A 17,356-nucleotide genomic window follows, 5' to 3' on the forward strand; every position below is an offset into this window, starting at 1 on the left:
TAATATAAAAGAAATGTATATTATTATTATGAATATTAAACAATTCTATTTCTATAAATTCAGTAATATTTGTTGATTTATATTCTATTTTTTACTCTTGAAAATTCAGTTCTTTTTATTATGCAAATATTAATTAATAGCTGGTCTAAGTCAATGGGAAAAAATAATGAATTATTCTCATAATCACATATCAGTACAAATTAGCCATATTTATTTTATAAATAACAACAACTCAAAGCCCGAATAGTATATAATAAATTACCAAACGATCGCCTAAATATCGGGCTATAATTAAATGATTGGAATAAAGTAATTTGACATAGCCCGATATTTAGGCGATCGTTTGGTAATTTATTATATACTATTCGGGCTTTGAGTTGTTGTTATTTATAAAATAAATATGGCTAATTTGTACTGATATGTGATTATGAGAATAATTCATTATTTTTTCCCATTGACTTAGACCAGCTATTAATTAATATTTGCATAATAAAAAGAACTGAATTTTCAAGAGTAAAAAATAGAATATAAATCAACAAATATTACTGAATTTATAGAAATAGAATTGTTTAATATTCATAATAATAATATACATTTCTTTTATATTAATATGTTATAAAAGTAAATTCATTATCTAGTGCACAGGACATCCATAATTAAAGTTAACTTACTCTACTGTTTCTACAGAAATTTATATACCAGAAGGCTTTTAAAATTGATGAAGTCATACAAATCAAAATATAATGAAATTGTATTTAGCAGTATTTTCAGATAAGCTTTTGGAATAGCTTAGTCATATCAAAGAAATTAACTGCAATTCACATTAAATATTAATTAGTAGTACTGTACAGATATGAAGTTTTTTGGTGTAATATTTCATTATCCATGCAAGATAGTGTTCTTCTATAAGTCAAACAGTTGATTAGATTAGAATTCTTTTAATTGCAGTGTATTTTGTAGTATTTACTTGATTAAAATCATTACAATTTTGAGCATTTTTATTTAAAATGTGTCTTAAACTCTTCTGTAATTGCACTTAAATATAACTCATACCTGAAAACAAAAAACACTTTTACTAAAAGCAGGATCATTCAATTTTTCTGTTCCTGAGGAAGACCATTTAAAATGGCCAAAAACGTTTGAAATATGAATAAAAAGGCTGCATTTTAAAGGTTTTTGTTTTGAGGTATGAGTAAAATGCGTCTAAACTTGACTGAAATCATTACTTTGACATATCTAAAGAAAAACCTTGTTAAGCATTTACTATATTATATGGAATTTTGTAAACTAATTTGTGTGTCAAATAATTTTGTATTTATCATTTCTGTAGGTTATCAGATACAATTTTTCACTTATTGATGAGTTTGAGAGGTTTTATTCTAGAGTCTCTTTCTCATGATCATTTGTATAAAATTACAAAACTGTGAAAGAATTCCAACAGTTTTTTTTTTTTTTTTTTTTTTTGNTTGTTTATGGCATAGAAATTTTAATTTTTTTATGAATTTAATGCAAATAAATTTAAAATGTAATAAACATTGTCCATATTTTTGCAATTATATTATGTAAAAATGGATTTTAGTGTAAAAACAGTAATGTTTAATCAATGCATTTATAAAATTTCTTACTTTAGAAAATATTTTTATCAAACAAACAACTTATTAAGCAAAAATTTTATAAAAGTTTTTTTTTGTGTAATAAGTAAATTTTTTTTATAATTAAATTTGTTAGTAAAGAAGCACATTAATCCGGTTAGATAATTACTTGGAAAACTTGTTAGTGACAGGTATAATAGTACTATACATTTAAAATTATCCATATTATTCTAGAATTAAATATACATTATGCAAACTCTCATTATAATAAGCAAGAAAAAAGTTTTTGCCATTAATCAAATTAATGTCTAAGTAAATTTAAAAAAAAAAACTATTTAAAAACATTTAGTGATTACAGATTTTAATACTTTCCTGACCTCTAGGCCATTGTCTTTCTTTACGATGTCCTTGATTGCAGAGCATACCATAAACATTAATTCCGGGTATGTGAGCATAGGTCGGTATGCTGTGTTTGATTGGACCTTGTAAATATGCATACGATGGACAGTGACATATGACTAGATAATGGGATTTTCCTGTTCTCCTGCTCTGTAATGCCAGTAACATCCAGTCTTTGGGATTCTTACAAGGTCTCACAGTATGAATTGGTTCGCAAATTTTGACCAGTGTCAGCGGCTACAAAATGAATTAATTAAAGTATTGACACAACAAAAGAAAACTTAAAATTAATACTAAAGGAGTAAAGTTAATTAAGTAATTAAACGCACAAAGTGTAATTTTCTTTGAAAACTTACACGATAATAAATTATATATTAATTATATTCAATTCAGTTATTATGGAAAAATATTGTGTACATAAGATGGTATCTTAGAATTAATTTAGATATTGTTAATCATCAAGGAAGCTTTAAATAATAATCTGATTAATAAAATGCTTAAGAAAATCAGATAAGAACTGTAGTTTAGTAGGTTCATTTATATAGATTAAGCAAATAGGTTATATTTGTATATTGATAAGTTTTTTTTTTAGTTTGAATCGATAGAAATCTTTTAATTTTGCATTCTGAATTTCAAATTTATTTAATTATGGACCTCTCATCTATTTATTAGGAGAAATTATTGTCTAATGTTCCATCTTTTAATCATTAAGTGATTAAAAGATGGATGCAATCTTGTGTCATTTGACAATGGTTATATATTTATCATATTTTCTAGTAAAATAATTAGAAGTTATATGCCAATTTTAATTGATATTTAATATAAAATTCCTGTAAGCTAGTTTAATTGTTAATTTTATAATAATTTAATACTATGATATCATAATGGAAATTATAAAATAAACCCAGTATAATTGCTTTAATTATTATTATATCCAGTGTAAATGCTTAATATTACATCTGTACATGTATATGAATGAAAGTAAAGGATCAACCTGTTTAAAGAATTTTTTTTGTTTATTCATTAAGTTAATATTAGAGTAGTTTATAAAAATAAATTATGGATGTTGAAATGAAGGACAGAAAACCAGATTCTTTCTTCTTGTTACCTACTGTATTTTAATAACTGCTAGGAAGTTATCTAAAAAGGAAACTGTGGGTGGACTAGCTAGATACAATCAAACCTAGTTGAGATTAGGTCAACAAATCCATCAGAATTCTAAATGATAAGCTAGATTTACTAATAATTATATTTTGTTAAAAATAAAATTTAATATTAATCATTATAATCATTTATTTTAAAAAAAATCAAGGTAATAAATGTAGCAATAACCCTTGATTTAATAAGAAGGATTTCCTTTTTATATAATACTACAGTTTAGTTCAATAAAAAAAGGGGGACTGTATTTATTTTTTTTTATTATTATTATTAGATTATAGTTAAGTAATGTAAGATTGTATTTATAAGATTATAAATTCAGGAACACCAGTGTGTTAATGAGAAACAATATAAAAAGGCTTTATCGTGCGTGTTTATCTTTGGTAGAAGAAACGAAAAGTGCTATGTTGGCAAAACGTGTTCTGACAATAAGAACGTGAAAGCAACCAATGTTTTGTGACAGTCACGTCTTATTTAAAAGGGAAATAGTAGTATCTGTAACCGAATCGTTCTATTACATCACAATAATGAACCCAAATTATTATAAAAATAGTAAATTTCCATAGGAAAATTGCTTAGCGTGTTAATTAAGTCGAAATCTATTCTGCCCCCCTGATGTGTAACTGTGAAGTGGCACAAATCGGGCATCCTCTAATTGTGCTGTACGAGTTTTATTGCTTTTAGATGGTCGTAATGATTTATTAGAGTGAAAAAACCCCATTTATTACACAGTAGACAGTTGAAGGCAGGGTGTGTCTCGAATTAAACTTAGGGACGGCAACTAATGAGATGTAATACGTGATTTGTAGGCTAAGGTGTTATACATTTTCGTAAATCATTCCAAAAAAAAACAATACGGTAGTACTTACTACACCAGCTTCGTCGGCGATCAAATTAATAGTGTGCTCGTCGGCCGAGTCCATTCTGTTCGAGCAGGATAGGCTATAAGTCTTGGGACAGTAACATAGGGATTGAATTCGGTTCAGTCGGATGTACATTGCGTTACATACTTGTTGAGTCGAGCACTCGGGCAAACCGTAGGGAAGTAATTTTCCATCTCTGTTGGGTATCTAGACGAGAGAGAGTGGAAAGGGGAATAGTTAAGTAACCTTAATTTTAATCCCCCTCTACTAACGAGAACGAATGGAAGCAACACGTCATTCAATAAGATGCGTTATCAAAATTGAATATCGTTTTCGACGATAAAAACATAACGTGATGATCGATCTGATTATAAACACGATAATTATTATTGTAATCATTCATTTGATTTAAGTCGGGGATCGATGGTGCATTCACAGTTGGCACGCCAAGGTCGAATGTTTAGCATTATTTTCTCTCTTAATCTCCTTTCTGACCCAACAGCGCTACATACCTGTTACACTCTATTTGTGCAAACGAACATTCACGGCTTTAAAGATGCATCGACACTCTTTCAGTTCCTGGTAGCCAAATATGCCCTTTTTCTATGTTTACGTAACGTGGTTACGGCTCAATGAATCAAATTTCCGCTCTTGAATGAAAAGTCTCCAGAGATTCGAATGGGTCGAGTCGAGACCTCTCTTTTTTCCCCCCCTCTCCTTTTATTCTTGCTGTTACTAAGCTTAAAAAAGTTATTTTTTAAAGCAAATTTATCGAATAAATTTTATACTTAATGAAAATTTAAGTATCAGAAAATGGTACTGTAATCTTTATTAATAGAAAAACGCTGTACGTTACTTGTAAAATACATTCTTAAGAGGAGGAAAAACTTAAGATTTTATCAAGTTAACGTCTTTTTTTTTTATCCTCGGGAACATAATAAGAATCTATCTCATCTAAAAGTACATAAATAATTCATGCCTATAAATCTAATTAATAATGAACGTTGTGCCTACTAAAACCGGAAATGCCATTTTAGAATTGATTAGCAACTGGAACATTTTTATTCTGATAGGATATAAAACAGAATAAATACAGATTATTATTATTATATATATTTTTTAAACTAGTTTCTTTATTCCCTTCTAACTTATTATGGATGTGTTGTGCTTGTACTGAGCTATCAAACATTCTGTAAGATAAAGATAGCATTGTGTTTTTCTACGTTTTTTGACAGATTAACGGACGAATATGGAATTTTAATTACTTATCTAGTGATTATGTATGTAGCGATTGTGTTTTCCATTTAGGAAAGTATTGTTTGGTCGGAGGAAAATAAAAAAAAAAGAAATAATTTATTTCTTTCAACGAGAATTTAAAAATCTGTTTTGAAATTGATCGATTGTTCGTTTCATTTTTTAAAAATCTTTAACCTGGAAGAAATAGGGGAAAGTACGTATTGTCATTCCCTGCAAGACTTTAAAACTTCTCTCATTTTGCTACCTTTGTTTTCCTTAATCGGAAAAATCGAAAAATAAAAATAAAAAATAAACAAAGAATGAATTAAATAGTTTTAACCTTGAAAGTCTTCCTCATCGAATCTTAAGAACATCTGGAATCATTTTCGACGTCATCTACGGCATTATCAATGAAAAAGTCGTCTATGAATTCTCATTCATAACCCCGAGTATAAAAGAATTTCATTCATACAACAATAATAATAAAGCCAAAGGGGAAAATAGAACGATAATTACAGTACCAGTTTCTTCATCACTCGGCTTCGTAATATCTAAAGTCGTAAGTACTTGTGACCTTTCCCACGTATTATAACGAAATTTGTGTCCGGTCGACGTAAAACTTACCAGAAAATTAACCCATAAAACGTGACCTTCTGTTACATCATTGACCCGTCCCAGACATTTTTTTTTGTTTTTTGATATCTGCTTCGTAAGTATTGTGAAGGCGCGTAACTTGGCTCCCCTTTATTATTTCTTTTAAAGGCTAGCATTACTAATATTACGCGGAAGAGATAAATAATGATAATGATAAAAGTCTGTCTTGGGGTGTAAATTCTCATTATGCCGTCTAAGAATCGCGAGTAGAGAAGCGTAGATTTTTATATTTAAACAAAGCGACTGTACCTTTTCTGAGATGCCACGCAAGACGGCCTTTTCATTGTGGACGGCCGAAGTCGTCGTCCAAGCGGCGATTAGGAGGAACAGTCCAATTGTCAGCACATTGCACATTGTCGCCACCACTTGTGTCGTAACGAGCATCACCAGTTGCCGTTTTTACGTCCTTCCACCCATAAACGGCGTCTCCCCTCCCCCCGACTTTTGAGCCTGGGAAATACAGTCCATGAGACATTAGGGTTACGGTAACACTCATCCTTGCTTAGTTCCGTCTAAGCGAACGGTTGGTTGGTCTTGCTCGTGCCTTTCAGATGCACATATTGTGTCGCTGAACTCGGTCCCGAGTTCACAGAACTCCCACCGATATGTACTGTACCTATGCCAAATTTGGTCCCGTCGTAAATCGTACCTATAACACACATCTGTCAGAGCATCCGGGGCTACACTTCGGTAGCGCGCCTTTCAATTACGTCTATTTTTCATTGTAAACGTTTGTTTACCTCTTATAATAATAATAATAAAGCGACTATATTTAACATAAAAATAGCGGTAGCCCCGATAAAAGGTCCTCTTACCACGAGGGGGTATACTAATTAACATACGTGATTTTTTATATATAAAAATATCTTCACGTCCTCCTCAGGTCATCTTTACATNTGTTTTTGTTAAGATATCCCTCATAATCATCTTATCGACTATGTACATATGTTAGATTTTGGCAAACGAACCTGTACAAATTTATGGCACACTTGATACCAAACATGTTATGTACATAATTATAAGTTCGTTGGATGGTACGAAACATCCAGCGACTAAAGATATTGGGGTGCGCAATATCCACTGTAAGTCCTTATGTGTTCTTGAGGATACGAAGTGCCCGTGATGACGCTCGGTTCGGTATGATGCTGAGGACACGTATAACCGTGAGGACATTGACACAAAGTGTTAGTGTTGACCTCTTCGACGTCCGGTCGTTTTTTGACCGTAAAAAGCCTGCATGGTTCCTTTCGTTGGCATCTAAGGCGCTGTAGAAGAATAACAATACTTAGAAGAAAATAAAAAAAAAGTTATATGACGTTTAGTCGCGTGAAGAAGAAAAAGAAGGGGATGAAAAAAAAAAAAAGGTTACTTACGCTCTGAGGCGAACAGGCGAATAAATATCTGTAACCGTAACCGTCGATTGTTTGAAAGGCTTGGTGTTTGAAAATATAAGCCACGCTGTTTTTTGGGCAGAGGCAGTGCATAACTTGCTGCGTTGTGTTATCGGGACGGGTACTGTAAGACCACGTCACGTCACGGAAATACCTACAGGCCGGCAGTTTAACGACATTTTCGCATATCTGAAAGAGAGGCGGAAGAAAGGTGGAATTAGTTGTTATCGAATACTACGGAATCGGGTGGCACGTCCCGCGGAAAAGCCACCATTACCTTAAATTGCCTCGATTTGTCGACGACGGTGTGCCCATCTCTTGCATCGATGCTCATGGAACAGGTGTGTTTACCCGGACATCTGCACTGTTTCTCGACCCAGGGTGTGGAGTAGGTGTCCACTCTGTTGCAAACCGACCAGGGAGCGCATTCGGGTAAATCGTCGTCCGCATTCTGTAAAAAAAAAAATGATGATATTATTAGAACGAAGCCGTTTTACTTTCGAAATTTCCCGCCAAGAAACGCGATCCGGAGGTTCTACACGTTAGGAATTTGGCGTGGCCTCCTATCGTGTCACCTTGTGAAGGACACTAGCGTACATAAATCTTGGTGGATGTCTTCATTTGTCATCTCCACCCTGTTTGCCAACATCCTGTCGCCTGTTCCAACCGGTCCTCTAATCTTACGGATTGAATGAACACTGCCGATCTCAAAAAACGGGTATTTCCCGTTGGCGATTGCGTACTTTTACGTTGGCGCCAAATTCTGGGTCTCGTCTCCGTTGGCATTTTTTCTTTTTTATTAAAAAAACGTAACGGAGGCAATGGCGTAAATTTAACCACCCACCGGCTCAAAAGAGGTCGGTCGTTCGCGGTTTGTATTCCGGCACGTGTAAGGGTTTTGTGACGTAATAGCGGAAGTGCGTCCACTCCTGCGGTACAACACCCTCTGGGTGGAAACCTCCAAGTGACAGTGGTAAACAAAAACCACCCAGAACGACTGGGAAGAGTATGGCAAGGACTAGCAAACTGGACGAAAACACAGTTGGTTCAAGGCCTGCTGGATGCTTGGTTTTAAATTGAATCACGCCCGCGATTCGGGCGTCGTTAACGAGGTCGAAAATTTTAAGGATAAGGCATGGCCGGCGTGGCATAACGTCCACGAGGTGGGAATAGGGGGGATAGGAGCGGAGGTTTCGAAACCGTTCCAATTTTTTTCTTCTTTCCTCCCGCTCTAGGTTGCCTCGCTAACTAATAGTAAGTACTTGGACACGCCAAATGATATAAAAATAACCGCGAACTTCCTGAAACAATTATCCACCCAGCCAAGATTGTCCTGCCGCAGCCAGTGAGGCTTCGCTTGTGTGGGAAAGTGAACTGAAGCAGATAATCTGCGGAACAAGGCAGAAGCGAGCAGCTGGTCCATTAGTCAAAACTTGGTCCGTTTTTGCAGAAAAGTCGCTCCGTCCTTTTGTTTTTCTTCGCTCCCCCACGGCCCATTTTCTCCATTAAAGTGGCGCGCGGCTGAAAAAGCGCTTAATAGACTGGGCAGGTTGTCATTCGGGCCGATAATCACGCCTGGGTTTCTTTCTTAACGATGGCTTGGCGCCCCACCTAAATGGTTTTGTTTCTATGGTCATGCTCACCTACCGAGCAACGGGGGAAAAATGAATGCTCTTCTGGACACGAGAACATTAAACCCACGCCGGGTGGAGGAGGAGGGGGGATAAAAACTGTCCGACGTCTTGGACAGAACGGAACCGTGTCAATACAGACGTAGCGTGTACTTTCCCATCTCCTGGCTGCTCGGCCGACAAAACTGCCCATTCCCATAATAAAACGGGCTTTTATGTAGGTTTGTGTGGTCCGTTTGCTGGGTTAATGGAGGTTGCAGGGTGTTCGGTAGAAGGGCGAACCGAACCTTCTCACACTCGACACCGGTCGTAAATGTTCCCCTTCCCGTGACAATATGCGAACGTGAGAATGCACGGTACAGTTCTTCAATGGATATGCGTGAAAGATCACTATGCTTTTTGCACAACTTTTCAATCTCGTTTCTGAAAACACCTGCTGGTCGGCCATACCAGTTACTTTGGCCCTTCGTCTCCCCTCTCCAGGGGATGCCGGCCTTCTCTCTTTCGTTTTCCAAGCGCCTCACCAAGAGATTACGCAACCCGTATTTACTCCCGAGACAATTAATTTCGTAGACAATACGCCGATTAATGCGGAGATTGTCTACCGTTTCCGATCACGTGAGCCTTTCTGGCCGTGCCCGAGCTTCCGAAATTAAAACAAATGTCCCATTCCCGAAGACCCGGACCGGAAAATAATCTTCCGGGAATATCCGTGTGCCAAGGAATAATTTGGAAGCGAGCGGCTGACGCCCCGAGTGCTACCCATAGGTGTTTGAATTCGGTGGGTAATGCGATAAACGGAAGAGGGCAGGAAGAATAAAAAAAAAATATATTTACGTGATTAATAGTTTAGTTGGGAGAAGACTTTCTCACACTATTTACCCAGGCACCTGCCTGGAGGCTATACTAGGCAGTCTCTTGCACAGGAAGTCAGCCCGGGCCTCGGGGGTACCATCCCACTTCGCTAGCTCGACGTCTGGAAAGTTCTAAACCCGGCAAACGTGCGCTTTCGACGAAGGCCATGGCCAACGTCCGGCCGAAAAAAAGGCCACCGTAGTCCTTCCCCGCTCCGACATAGCTTAAAAAGCACTTACCCCGTTCTGGTAGTAGATCCTGTATGCCACCTTGTGCCTGAAATTGGCCATCAAACGTCCGCAGAGCGAAGGCCTACCGGTCAGGAATAACACAATCAAACAACTAGCCACAAACCGCGTTTCCATAGCTGCGAATCCGACGTAAGATTTTTCCCGCTCTTTTAACACGCTAACGGTTGCACGTCTACTCATCAAGGTGGTTCGCTTACTCCCTCATTGAAGCTTTCCCTTGCACGACGTTCTACTACGTGATTATTTATAGCGAGTCAACCATGAATGACTGTGGACCGGGATTACTTCGCTTCACCTTCAGGGGTGGCAGGTAGACGCGGAGAGGGATGGAACAGGTAGTGTGTACGAGCACGTGTTGGCCGTAGGAGGTCCCTCACTCTTGTTGTCACGTACGCATCACGTGACGCCCAATTTCTCCCGCCCCGTATGACGTCACGGGTCGCGTCCTTCGTACGAAAGTACGCGGGAAATAAGCCGTTCTGTCAATGCGTCCGATTCATTCCCACATCTCGGTTCCCCCCGTTTGGACCGACGTCCCCCCTCGCCTCACCCTTCTTTTTTTTTGATGTTCTCTTCACCGCTTCCTCTCCGCTCTTCTGACTTAACTGCCCTATAATAATAAGTGGGTCGACAATTTTTCGAAAAGTGTTGCGCGCGCCATCTTTAGAAAGAGGGTATTAAAGTCTGACGGAGAGGGCCCGAAAGAAAGGGACCGGGGATGACGCCTTCGCTAATTTTTATTGTGTGATTGCGTGGGAGAGGCTTCTGTTTTGTCGTCGCTTTTGTCCCCGTTTCCGTTCCGAAATCTCATTAAGACTCTTAAGGTTAACTCGGGGTGTCAACGGCGCCGGGAGATTTTATTTTTTTAAATATCCGATCTTCCCCCTCCCCCCTTTAGAGAGCTCTCTTGGCGTTTTAGTGCCACACGTAACGGTGCCGTCGAGGAAATTCGGGAAGTTTTTTCTCTTTTTAGTATTATTATTATTATAATGGTTGTGCACGGTCTATCGATAACCAAACACGATCAGTATACTGCACTTTATTATGTCAGCAGTTTGATAGATCGATCCTTTTAATGTATGGGCCCCGATTCCCTTTCTTTGCAGGGCTAAGAGCCCCCTGCCTTCTTGTTACAACTACGAGGCCCGAGTTGCATTATCGCCGGATGAATCGACGACAATAGGCGTCCCAAACGGGTTGGAAGCAGAGATACCGCTTTTTTCCCCCCTTCTTCTTTCTCTCCGTCCCTTTTACCAGTTTGTGAATATCAAGTGTGACTCTGCATGCAAATCGAAGTAATTTACAGACTCTTCCTTTGTTGCGCCTCGAAAGAGATTGGTTGGCCAGTTTCCACTATTTGTGGAGGAGTCAAGAAGGGGGACTTGACCCGCGGATTGTGATAAATGGAGATCCGTCCGCAATTTTTTGGGTTTTGAAATTTTATTTATTTATTTTTATTTTTTTACACTCTTAAAGGGGTCGTTGGACGGAATCTTACGAGTGTGGCAACCCTTCTACGCGTCGGATGATACATAACTTTTAATTAGTATTCCGGCGAGTGAATTCTCTTATTTACAAAACGTGGGACCCAACCGACAAACCTGTTTAATTCGGAGTGGCCACGGGTGCCTCGGAGCTTTTTCTAATTGTGTTGAATACAAAAATCAAAACTGGCTTCGGAAATGGGAGCGTTAAAAAGGGGAAGAAATGGTGTAACCCCTTTTCTGCTTATTGAAATTCGCTCGCCCTTTTGCATGACCCAAAACCTGTACGGTTTACAAAAAAAAAAGTCATCAAGAGGAATGCCTCTTCTTCTCGATTATCTCTTCTTACTCGTTAAAAAAGAAACAAGACCTTGAATTTCCTTAAAGATCATTTCTGTTTCTCGCACCTCCTCTAGGGCTTTCATGGAAATGATTTTAACTTTTCATGGGAACTAACTCGATAAATGCACTGGGCATTAATTAATAATTATTATTTTTTTTGTTTTGTTTTGTGGAGGATATCCGATCGGAGGCGATAATCGTCCGATCGCATCTTATCTGTGTTTAATCGAGCGAATCGGCATGGGCATCGAACACTAAACTTCGCTTCCACTCCCCTTTTCAGTTCTTACGAAATCTCACGGGGTGTATATGAAACAATAGGGGTATCTACATAAGGTTCGAGCCACTCTAATACTTCCTGTTGGTGTTTATGGGTTTTCGAGTGGTTCTTAGAAGCCATTGCCTCAAGAGTGAAAGGATTGAACGACAGATAGACAACTTACAAGAAAGTATTCGATAAAACCTGGAAGAGCGAGTAGGGGGTAGTAATTATAATCCATTAAATTCTCAGTATCTGTCCTGGCTTCCGGCCAAATACCCTTTTAGACTTTTTCTACATATTGTTGACTAATGCACCCGACCCATAGTAAGTCAACAACTGAAAAATACCCAAACATAGTATTAGAAACTGTAGACGTCGCGGCGTTTCGAAATCGCTTCGATTTATGTGTTTTGAAATTGTTTTTTTCCGCCCCGACGAGCTTATTTATCACTCGATTTAGAACAAACATCGACACCATAACATTCTCGGCCGATCGGAGAGATTTATTACCCCTTTCGTCAGGAACTTAGGGAAGAAACTCGAGAATCGGTCGTAATCCCTTGAGAGTTAGGGATAAATTAGGAATAAAAAAAAGTTTTAATCCGGGCGAAACCGCAGCTCTAACGGTGCTAAGGGAAACCAGTTTCGGTTAAAATAGAAATGTGTGGTTTCCCCCCTCCTCCTCCTCCTTTATCCATCATGGAAGAGTGAATAAAAGAGGGTAGCGAACGTGCGTAGAATAATTTCGAGCCAAAGGGCATCCTCCTAATCTGAAGAGAGATCTTTGGCTCGTAAAATTCGAGTGGCCATTACGGCGGAGTAACCATCGGTTCTGGTTTTTCCGTCCGGCTCACACGACATAACTACGATAAGCAGATGAATGGAAGAAGATTGAAAAGAAAAAGAGGATGGGGGGCAAAAAAACAGGACGGAAACTAGTACTTCAGCCAATGTCCTAAGGCTGTTCTTACTTGGCCACTTCCTGCCGTTTAAGAAATTCCGCTGGGACCCTTTTTTTCGAGGGTTTCGGACATTCCAGAGGTGTTGTGACCCTGGCGTGGTCGGCGGCAATTAAGCTTCCTCCAGGGGGACGTCGCCAATGAAAGTGCCTCAGCCACTACCGACTCCAGCAATCTGGCAAGGACTCGGGGCTATTTTCCACTGACTCATCTTGCGGCCTCACGGTTGTGTCGAAGGGAAGTGCGCTGACCTGCTAAATCGCGCTGCTTCATTGTTTGTTGCCACTATAGGGAATAATGGCTAGGCTATGTGCGAGGAGTCGGCCAATTAGCCTGGGAAAATCGAGAGTAAATAGGCATAAAATATGCACCTACCCCCGTCCCCCCCTCAAAAAAATGTCGGCAGGAACGACTCATTTTTCATATTTAGGAATTAACAATGGAGGGCTGTAAGCCGCGTTAACATTATCGATCCCTTTTATTGGACAGAGAATCGCCTACTGCCAAAGACAAAGTTAAAAAGAGATTAACAAGGGGTTGCTGCCCCTTAACTGTTGTAAATCCATTTCTTTTGCCTCCTTTCATTGAAAAATCGATTCGGCCACACCTGGTGAGGATTTGGCCGGCAGAAACATTAATCATGTGGCCTTTTCACCCATCCTATTCATGGACCAGAAGGGTTAGAACCGTTTTGTATACCTTTCGGCTCTCGACACCGTTCCGTCCCCGTGACGCAATTTCCGGTCAGTTGGTCTCGTTTCCAGCAACGCCGATAGATCCTGTTATTCCCCGACCGGCCTTTCTCTCTCTTATCTGCCAACCATTATAAATTTTTACGAAAAAAAAAGAACTGATCTTATCGGAGGAATAAACGTATTTTTCCTTCTTTTTTTTGCGCGCGTGACCGGCAGTCGACGTTTTGGCGCTCCGCATCTTCCCTTTCGGATACGTAAGAGCCGTTTTGCAGAGATACGGAATCGTGACGACCCCGTTCGTTAATTTACATTCAATTATTGGCCGAGTCCGGCGTCCGGGCGCAGTTATGTCATTTTCGGACGTCACGAAGCCATGTCGGAGGCTCGACCTCACGTGACAGGAAGTCGTTTAGATAAGTAGTCCTAATTTTCTGCGTTGTGTCGAGGCAGGAATTCGCTGCAATCTCCCTCCTCCCTCTGTTAAATGTTGGGAAGAGATTTTTAAAAAGCCGGGCACGTCATCAGGAAGTGGTCTTATAAATTCTAAACCTCGGCCAGGTTTGAAAAAAGAAAGTGAAGCGCGAGGAGCCAGGACATCAGCCCTCCCCTCTCACGCATCGCTCTCTCTCGATCGGATTGACGATAGTTAATCGTTGTAATAAATGCAGTTTTCGTCGACAGTAAACGTTTCCGAGCATTAAAAGGGGTGTAAATCGGCGCGTGCACCCCTGCCAAATTCGTTACAACGCGCCGGGTACGGCATCAATCAGTTCAACAACCGCCTGCTCTTTGCGGACTTTAAGCGACTTCTCGTTAGATATTACTTGTCAACATAATCGCTGTAATAACACGAACGGGGAACGAAACAGGAAACAGAAAAACAGGTCACGTGGTTTTGCAACCATAGCCGTGACGGGGAACCAAAAAAAATCGCGCCATCTTTTCCCCTCCTTCGCTAATTAGCTTCTCTACTCTGTTTAAACCCAGCTTTAAAAATCTCTTCGGCCATTCTTTCCAGTTTACATCTTTCGGGAGAGAGGGGAGGGGAGAGGGAAAGAAAGGCACTTGGACTTTCGCGAACGTTTCACGTGACGTAACAGGGGAATTCGATAACACGGCAAGGACGCGTAGTGGTAGCGAGTTGCTGTAATTGCTTACGTGACGTTCGGCATTAGTAGAATTTCGTAACGTACCGAATGGCGAAGTTTTCGGAAATAGAAATGACGGGGAGGCGATATTTTTTTGGTGGGTGTCATATCCCACCGTGTTTGATCAGGTGTAGGACACAGGTGTTGGGATGAAGGCGAAACAGGTGTATCGCAAGACGTAGGGTTGGGAGACTGGGAGTGGGACAGGCCCCGGGGGACTCGGGGTTGGGCGTCCGGATTCTCGGACGCTAAATGTCAATTGTTTATACGCCCCAATTTAGATTCCGGATTAGAAAACGTAAACAACACACAAAAGGGATTTAGAACCGCTAGGGGGTGAAGAGGGAGAGAACCCCGAAACGGCACACTATCTCTCCCTCCCCTTCCACGTTGTGTGATGGAAGAGATTTCATTTTACCCGCGTTGCGTACAGATAATCGTTTTGCATCCGATGGCATTGTCGACGAAAACAATGGGAATCTCGCGCGTCGACGTTCGTGACCGGACCAAAATGAGGCGTAGTAAGAACTTAGGAAATGACGTCAGCGGCACGATTTCTTCGAAACGTTTACGAGATACTCGATAATTAATTATTATTATTTTCGTTTCAGGCAAAATGTACGCCGTTCTGGGCCGAAGGCACGGAAGGATCCTTCACAGCGACATGAGGGAAGGTTGCCAAACTTTCGATATCACGGCCGTGTTGCCAATCGCCGAGAGCTTCGACTTCGCTAACGAGATCCGAAAACAAACGAGCGGAATGGCCTGTCCCCAGCTGCTATTCAGCCATTGGGATGTAAGTATAAATTAAGAACAAAAGACAAGTCTTCTGCAGATAAGAGTATTGTGTTCCGTATCTGACCGATCTCCCGGAAAACATCGGGAAGCGGGAGCCCCGGGGTACGAGAACGTTTGGTAAAGGTCGTTACGTGACCGAAAGCGTCCAAGCGCCCAAGCGCCCCCTCCCCCACTTCCTCCTAACCCGGATATGGGTATTTGGACAGATTTATTGAAAAGTACATCCCCTCGCGCCTCCCCAGACCTCGTACCTTAAAAAGTCGTCGGGAAGGCGGGCCAAACGCCCGTTTCGAGACCAAAGTCCGCCCGCGCCACCTCTCTCACCGGATGGTACCGAAAAATTACCGTTTCGTCGGAGGGGGAGGTGTAAAGAACACTTTCGGATTAGGGAGGAAACGGACGAGGGAGAACCACGCATTTCGGGCTTAGATAATCCGGATGTGGCTTGTATGCGGGGTCACATTTTCTATCCGCTTCTGCCCGACATCGCTCGATATCCCGTTTGAACGAGGGGACGTCGTTGGCCCGATGCGTTTTTTTAACCCCCGCCTCCCGTTTATAGCGACTTTCCCCAAGATCTCGCCCGCCCGTTCGCGCCTCCCACTCCGCTTCGTTAAGTTTTCCCGCATTTAACGCTCCTTTCGGAGGCTAACGATCCTGTCGCGGGACTCCCTCCCGAGCGGGAATAATGGAAGATATTAATAGAGAGGGGACAATTATCGGACGGGTCAGATAGAGCCGGGGTCGACGTATGTGGGTGGGGAATTTCGAACCGGATTGCGCCACCCTCGGAAGAATTTCCCTCTTCGATGATTCGTATATTTATCACCGGATGCATCTAATAAAAGGTAATTAGGATCTGGCCATTGATTAATTGCCTACTTAAGCCGGTAGGGGGCCGTCGAGCGCTTCCTCGGTGTTCGGCATCAAAGGGGCATATTTAGGAGTTATCCCCCCTCGCACGGGAAAGGGGAGATCGCCCGCTGCGTGCGGATCTTCCCACGATATTCCATAAAATCGAACGCTGGAACGTCAGTGAAAGTTATTCTTTTTCGTTCAGATTTTGGACTTGGACCCGTTTTGGGTGCCCACCACCGAAGAGGAGTATCTGCACTTCGGGGAGAAGGCCGACACCGAGAACAGAGCCAGGAAATACATGAACGCGGTGAGGAGGAGGAAAGGTCTGGCCGTGGACGAGAAAATCGTGGAGCACGCGGAGAAACAGAGGACCCTGACTAAAAATAAATGACGAGAGCTTCCACTTTTTTTGTCAATAAAAGTCGATTGGCCCTACTTTTCGGATGTATTCTTTCCGGATTAAAAGATTCCAATATCCGTTCTGCTTCGGAAATTGGAAGGCCGGCGAAATATCGGGTGGACGTCGAAGCGCGTGCTGTTTCTGGGGGAACCTCCACCCACGATGGACCTGGAGGTTCCGCTGGGGTTGGCGCAACTAGAAAAAAAATGACGATTATAGATTAATCTAAAACGATTGCTAAACAATTTATAGAAGCGCCCAATTTACGTTTAAAATTAACTAACAAACACCGGAAAATTACAGTAAAACGTGTGTATTCTACATAAAACAATACCGTGTGTTAGAAGCGCTTCCAGATTTTATCTGGCGCCATCTGTCGG

At 40.5% G+C, this 17,356-nt stretch overlaps 3 protein-coding genes across 3 annotated transcripts in view; 1 reads left to right on the top strand and 2 right to left on the bottom strand.

Moving 5' to 3' along the window:
* The window catches only part of LOC111627968 (elongation factor-like GTPase 1), an 80,328-nt gene extending 62,972 nt beyond the window's left edge, over positions 1-17,356 (top strand). The window contains exons 22-23 of the mRNA XM_023371673.1: positions 15,532-15,716; positions 16,779-17,356. Of these exons, the coding sequence (XP_023227441.1) occupies positions 15,532-15,716; positions 16,779-16,967 (374 nt within the window). The 3' untranslated portion in view covers positions 16,968-17,356. The remainder of the gene's footprint in view (positions 1-15,531; positions 15,717-16,778) is intronic.
* LOC111627972 lies at positions 1,611-6,501 on the bottom strand. Its single transcript, XM_023371676.1, has 3 exons — positions 6,152-6,501; positions 4,019-4,219; positions 1,611-2,228 (listed from the first exon to the last, which is right to left on the bottom strand). The coding sequence occupies exons 1-3, from the start codon at positions 6,284-6,286 to the stop codon at positions 1,938-1,940; spliced, it is 627 nt and encodes a 208-aa protein (XP_023227444.1). The 5' UTR covers positions 6,287-6,501; the 3' UTR covers positions 1,611-1,937.
* LOC111627971 (protein giant-lens-like) lies at positions 6,800-13,637 on the bottom strand. Its single transcript, XM_023371675.1, has 4 exons — positions 10,019-13,637; positions 7,571-7,744; positions 7,276-7,482; positions 6,800-7,167 (listed from the first exon to the last, which is right to left on the bottom strand). Exons 1-4 carry the CDS (start codon positions 10,208-10,210, stop codon positions 6,955-6,957), a joined length of 786 nt encoding a protein of 261 aa, XP_023227443.1. The 5' UTR covers positions 10,211-13,637; the 3' UTR covers positions 6,800-6,954.

Source organism: Centruroides sculpturatus, unplaced genomic scaffold (genome assembly GCF_000671375.1).
Source record: "Centruroides sculpturatus isolate CEXI.00-Female unplaced genomic scaffold, Cexi_2.0 scaffold442, whole genome shotgun sequence".
NCBI classification, from domain to species: Eukaryota; Metazoa; Arthropoda; class Arachnida; order Scorpiones; family Buthidae; genus Centruroides; species Centruroides sculpturatus.

Coding starts and splice junctions, on each gene's coding strand:
- LOC111627971 (XM_023371675.1), bottom strand. CDS start 10,210: ATGAGTAGACGTGCAACCGTTAGCGTGTTAAAAGAGCGGGAAAAATCT. Junction 7,745..10,018: donor GGATCTACTACCAGAACGGG/GTAAGTGCTTTT, acceptor TTTTTTTTACAG/AATGCGGACGACGATTTACC. Junction 7,483..7,570: donor ACAAATCGAGGCAATTTAAG/GTAATGGTGGCT, acceptor CCTCTCTTTCAG/ATATGCGAAAATGTCGTTAA.
- LOC111627972 (XM_023371676.1), bottom strand. CDS start 6,286: ATGCTCGTTACGACACAAGTGGTGGCGACAATGTGCAATGTGCTGACA. Junction 4,220..6,151: donor TGCGTGGCATCTCAGAAAAG/GTACAGTCGCTT, acceptor TCTCTCGTCTAG/ATACCCAACAGAGATGGAAA. Junction 2,229..4,018: donor TCGCCGACGAAGCTGGTGTA/GTAAGTACTACC, acceptor TTCATTTTGTAG/CCGCTGACACTGGTCAAAAT.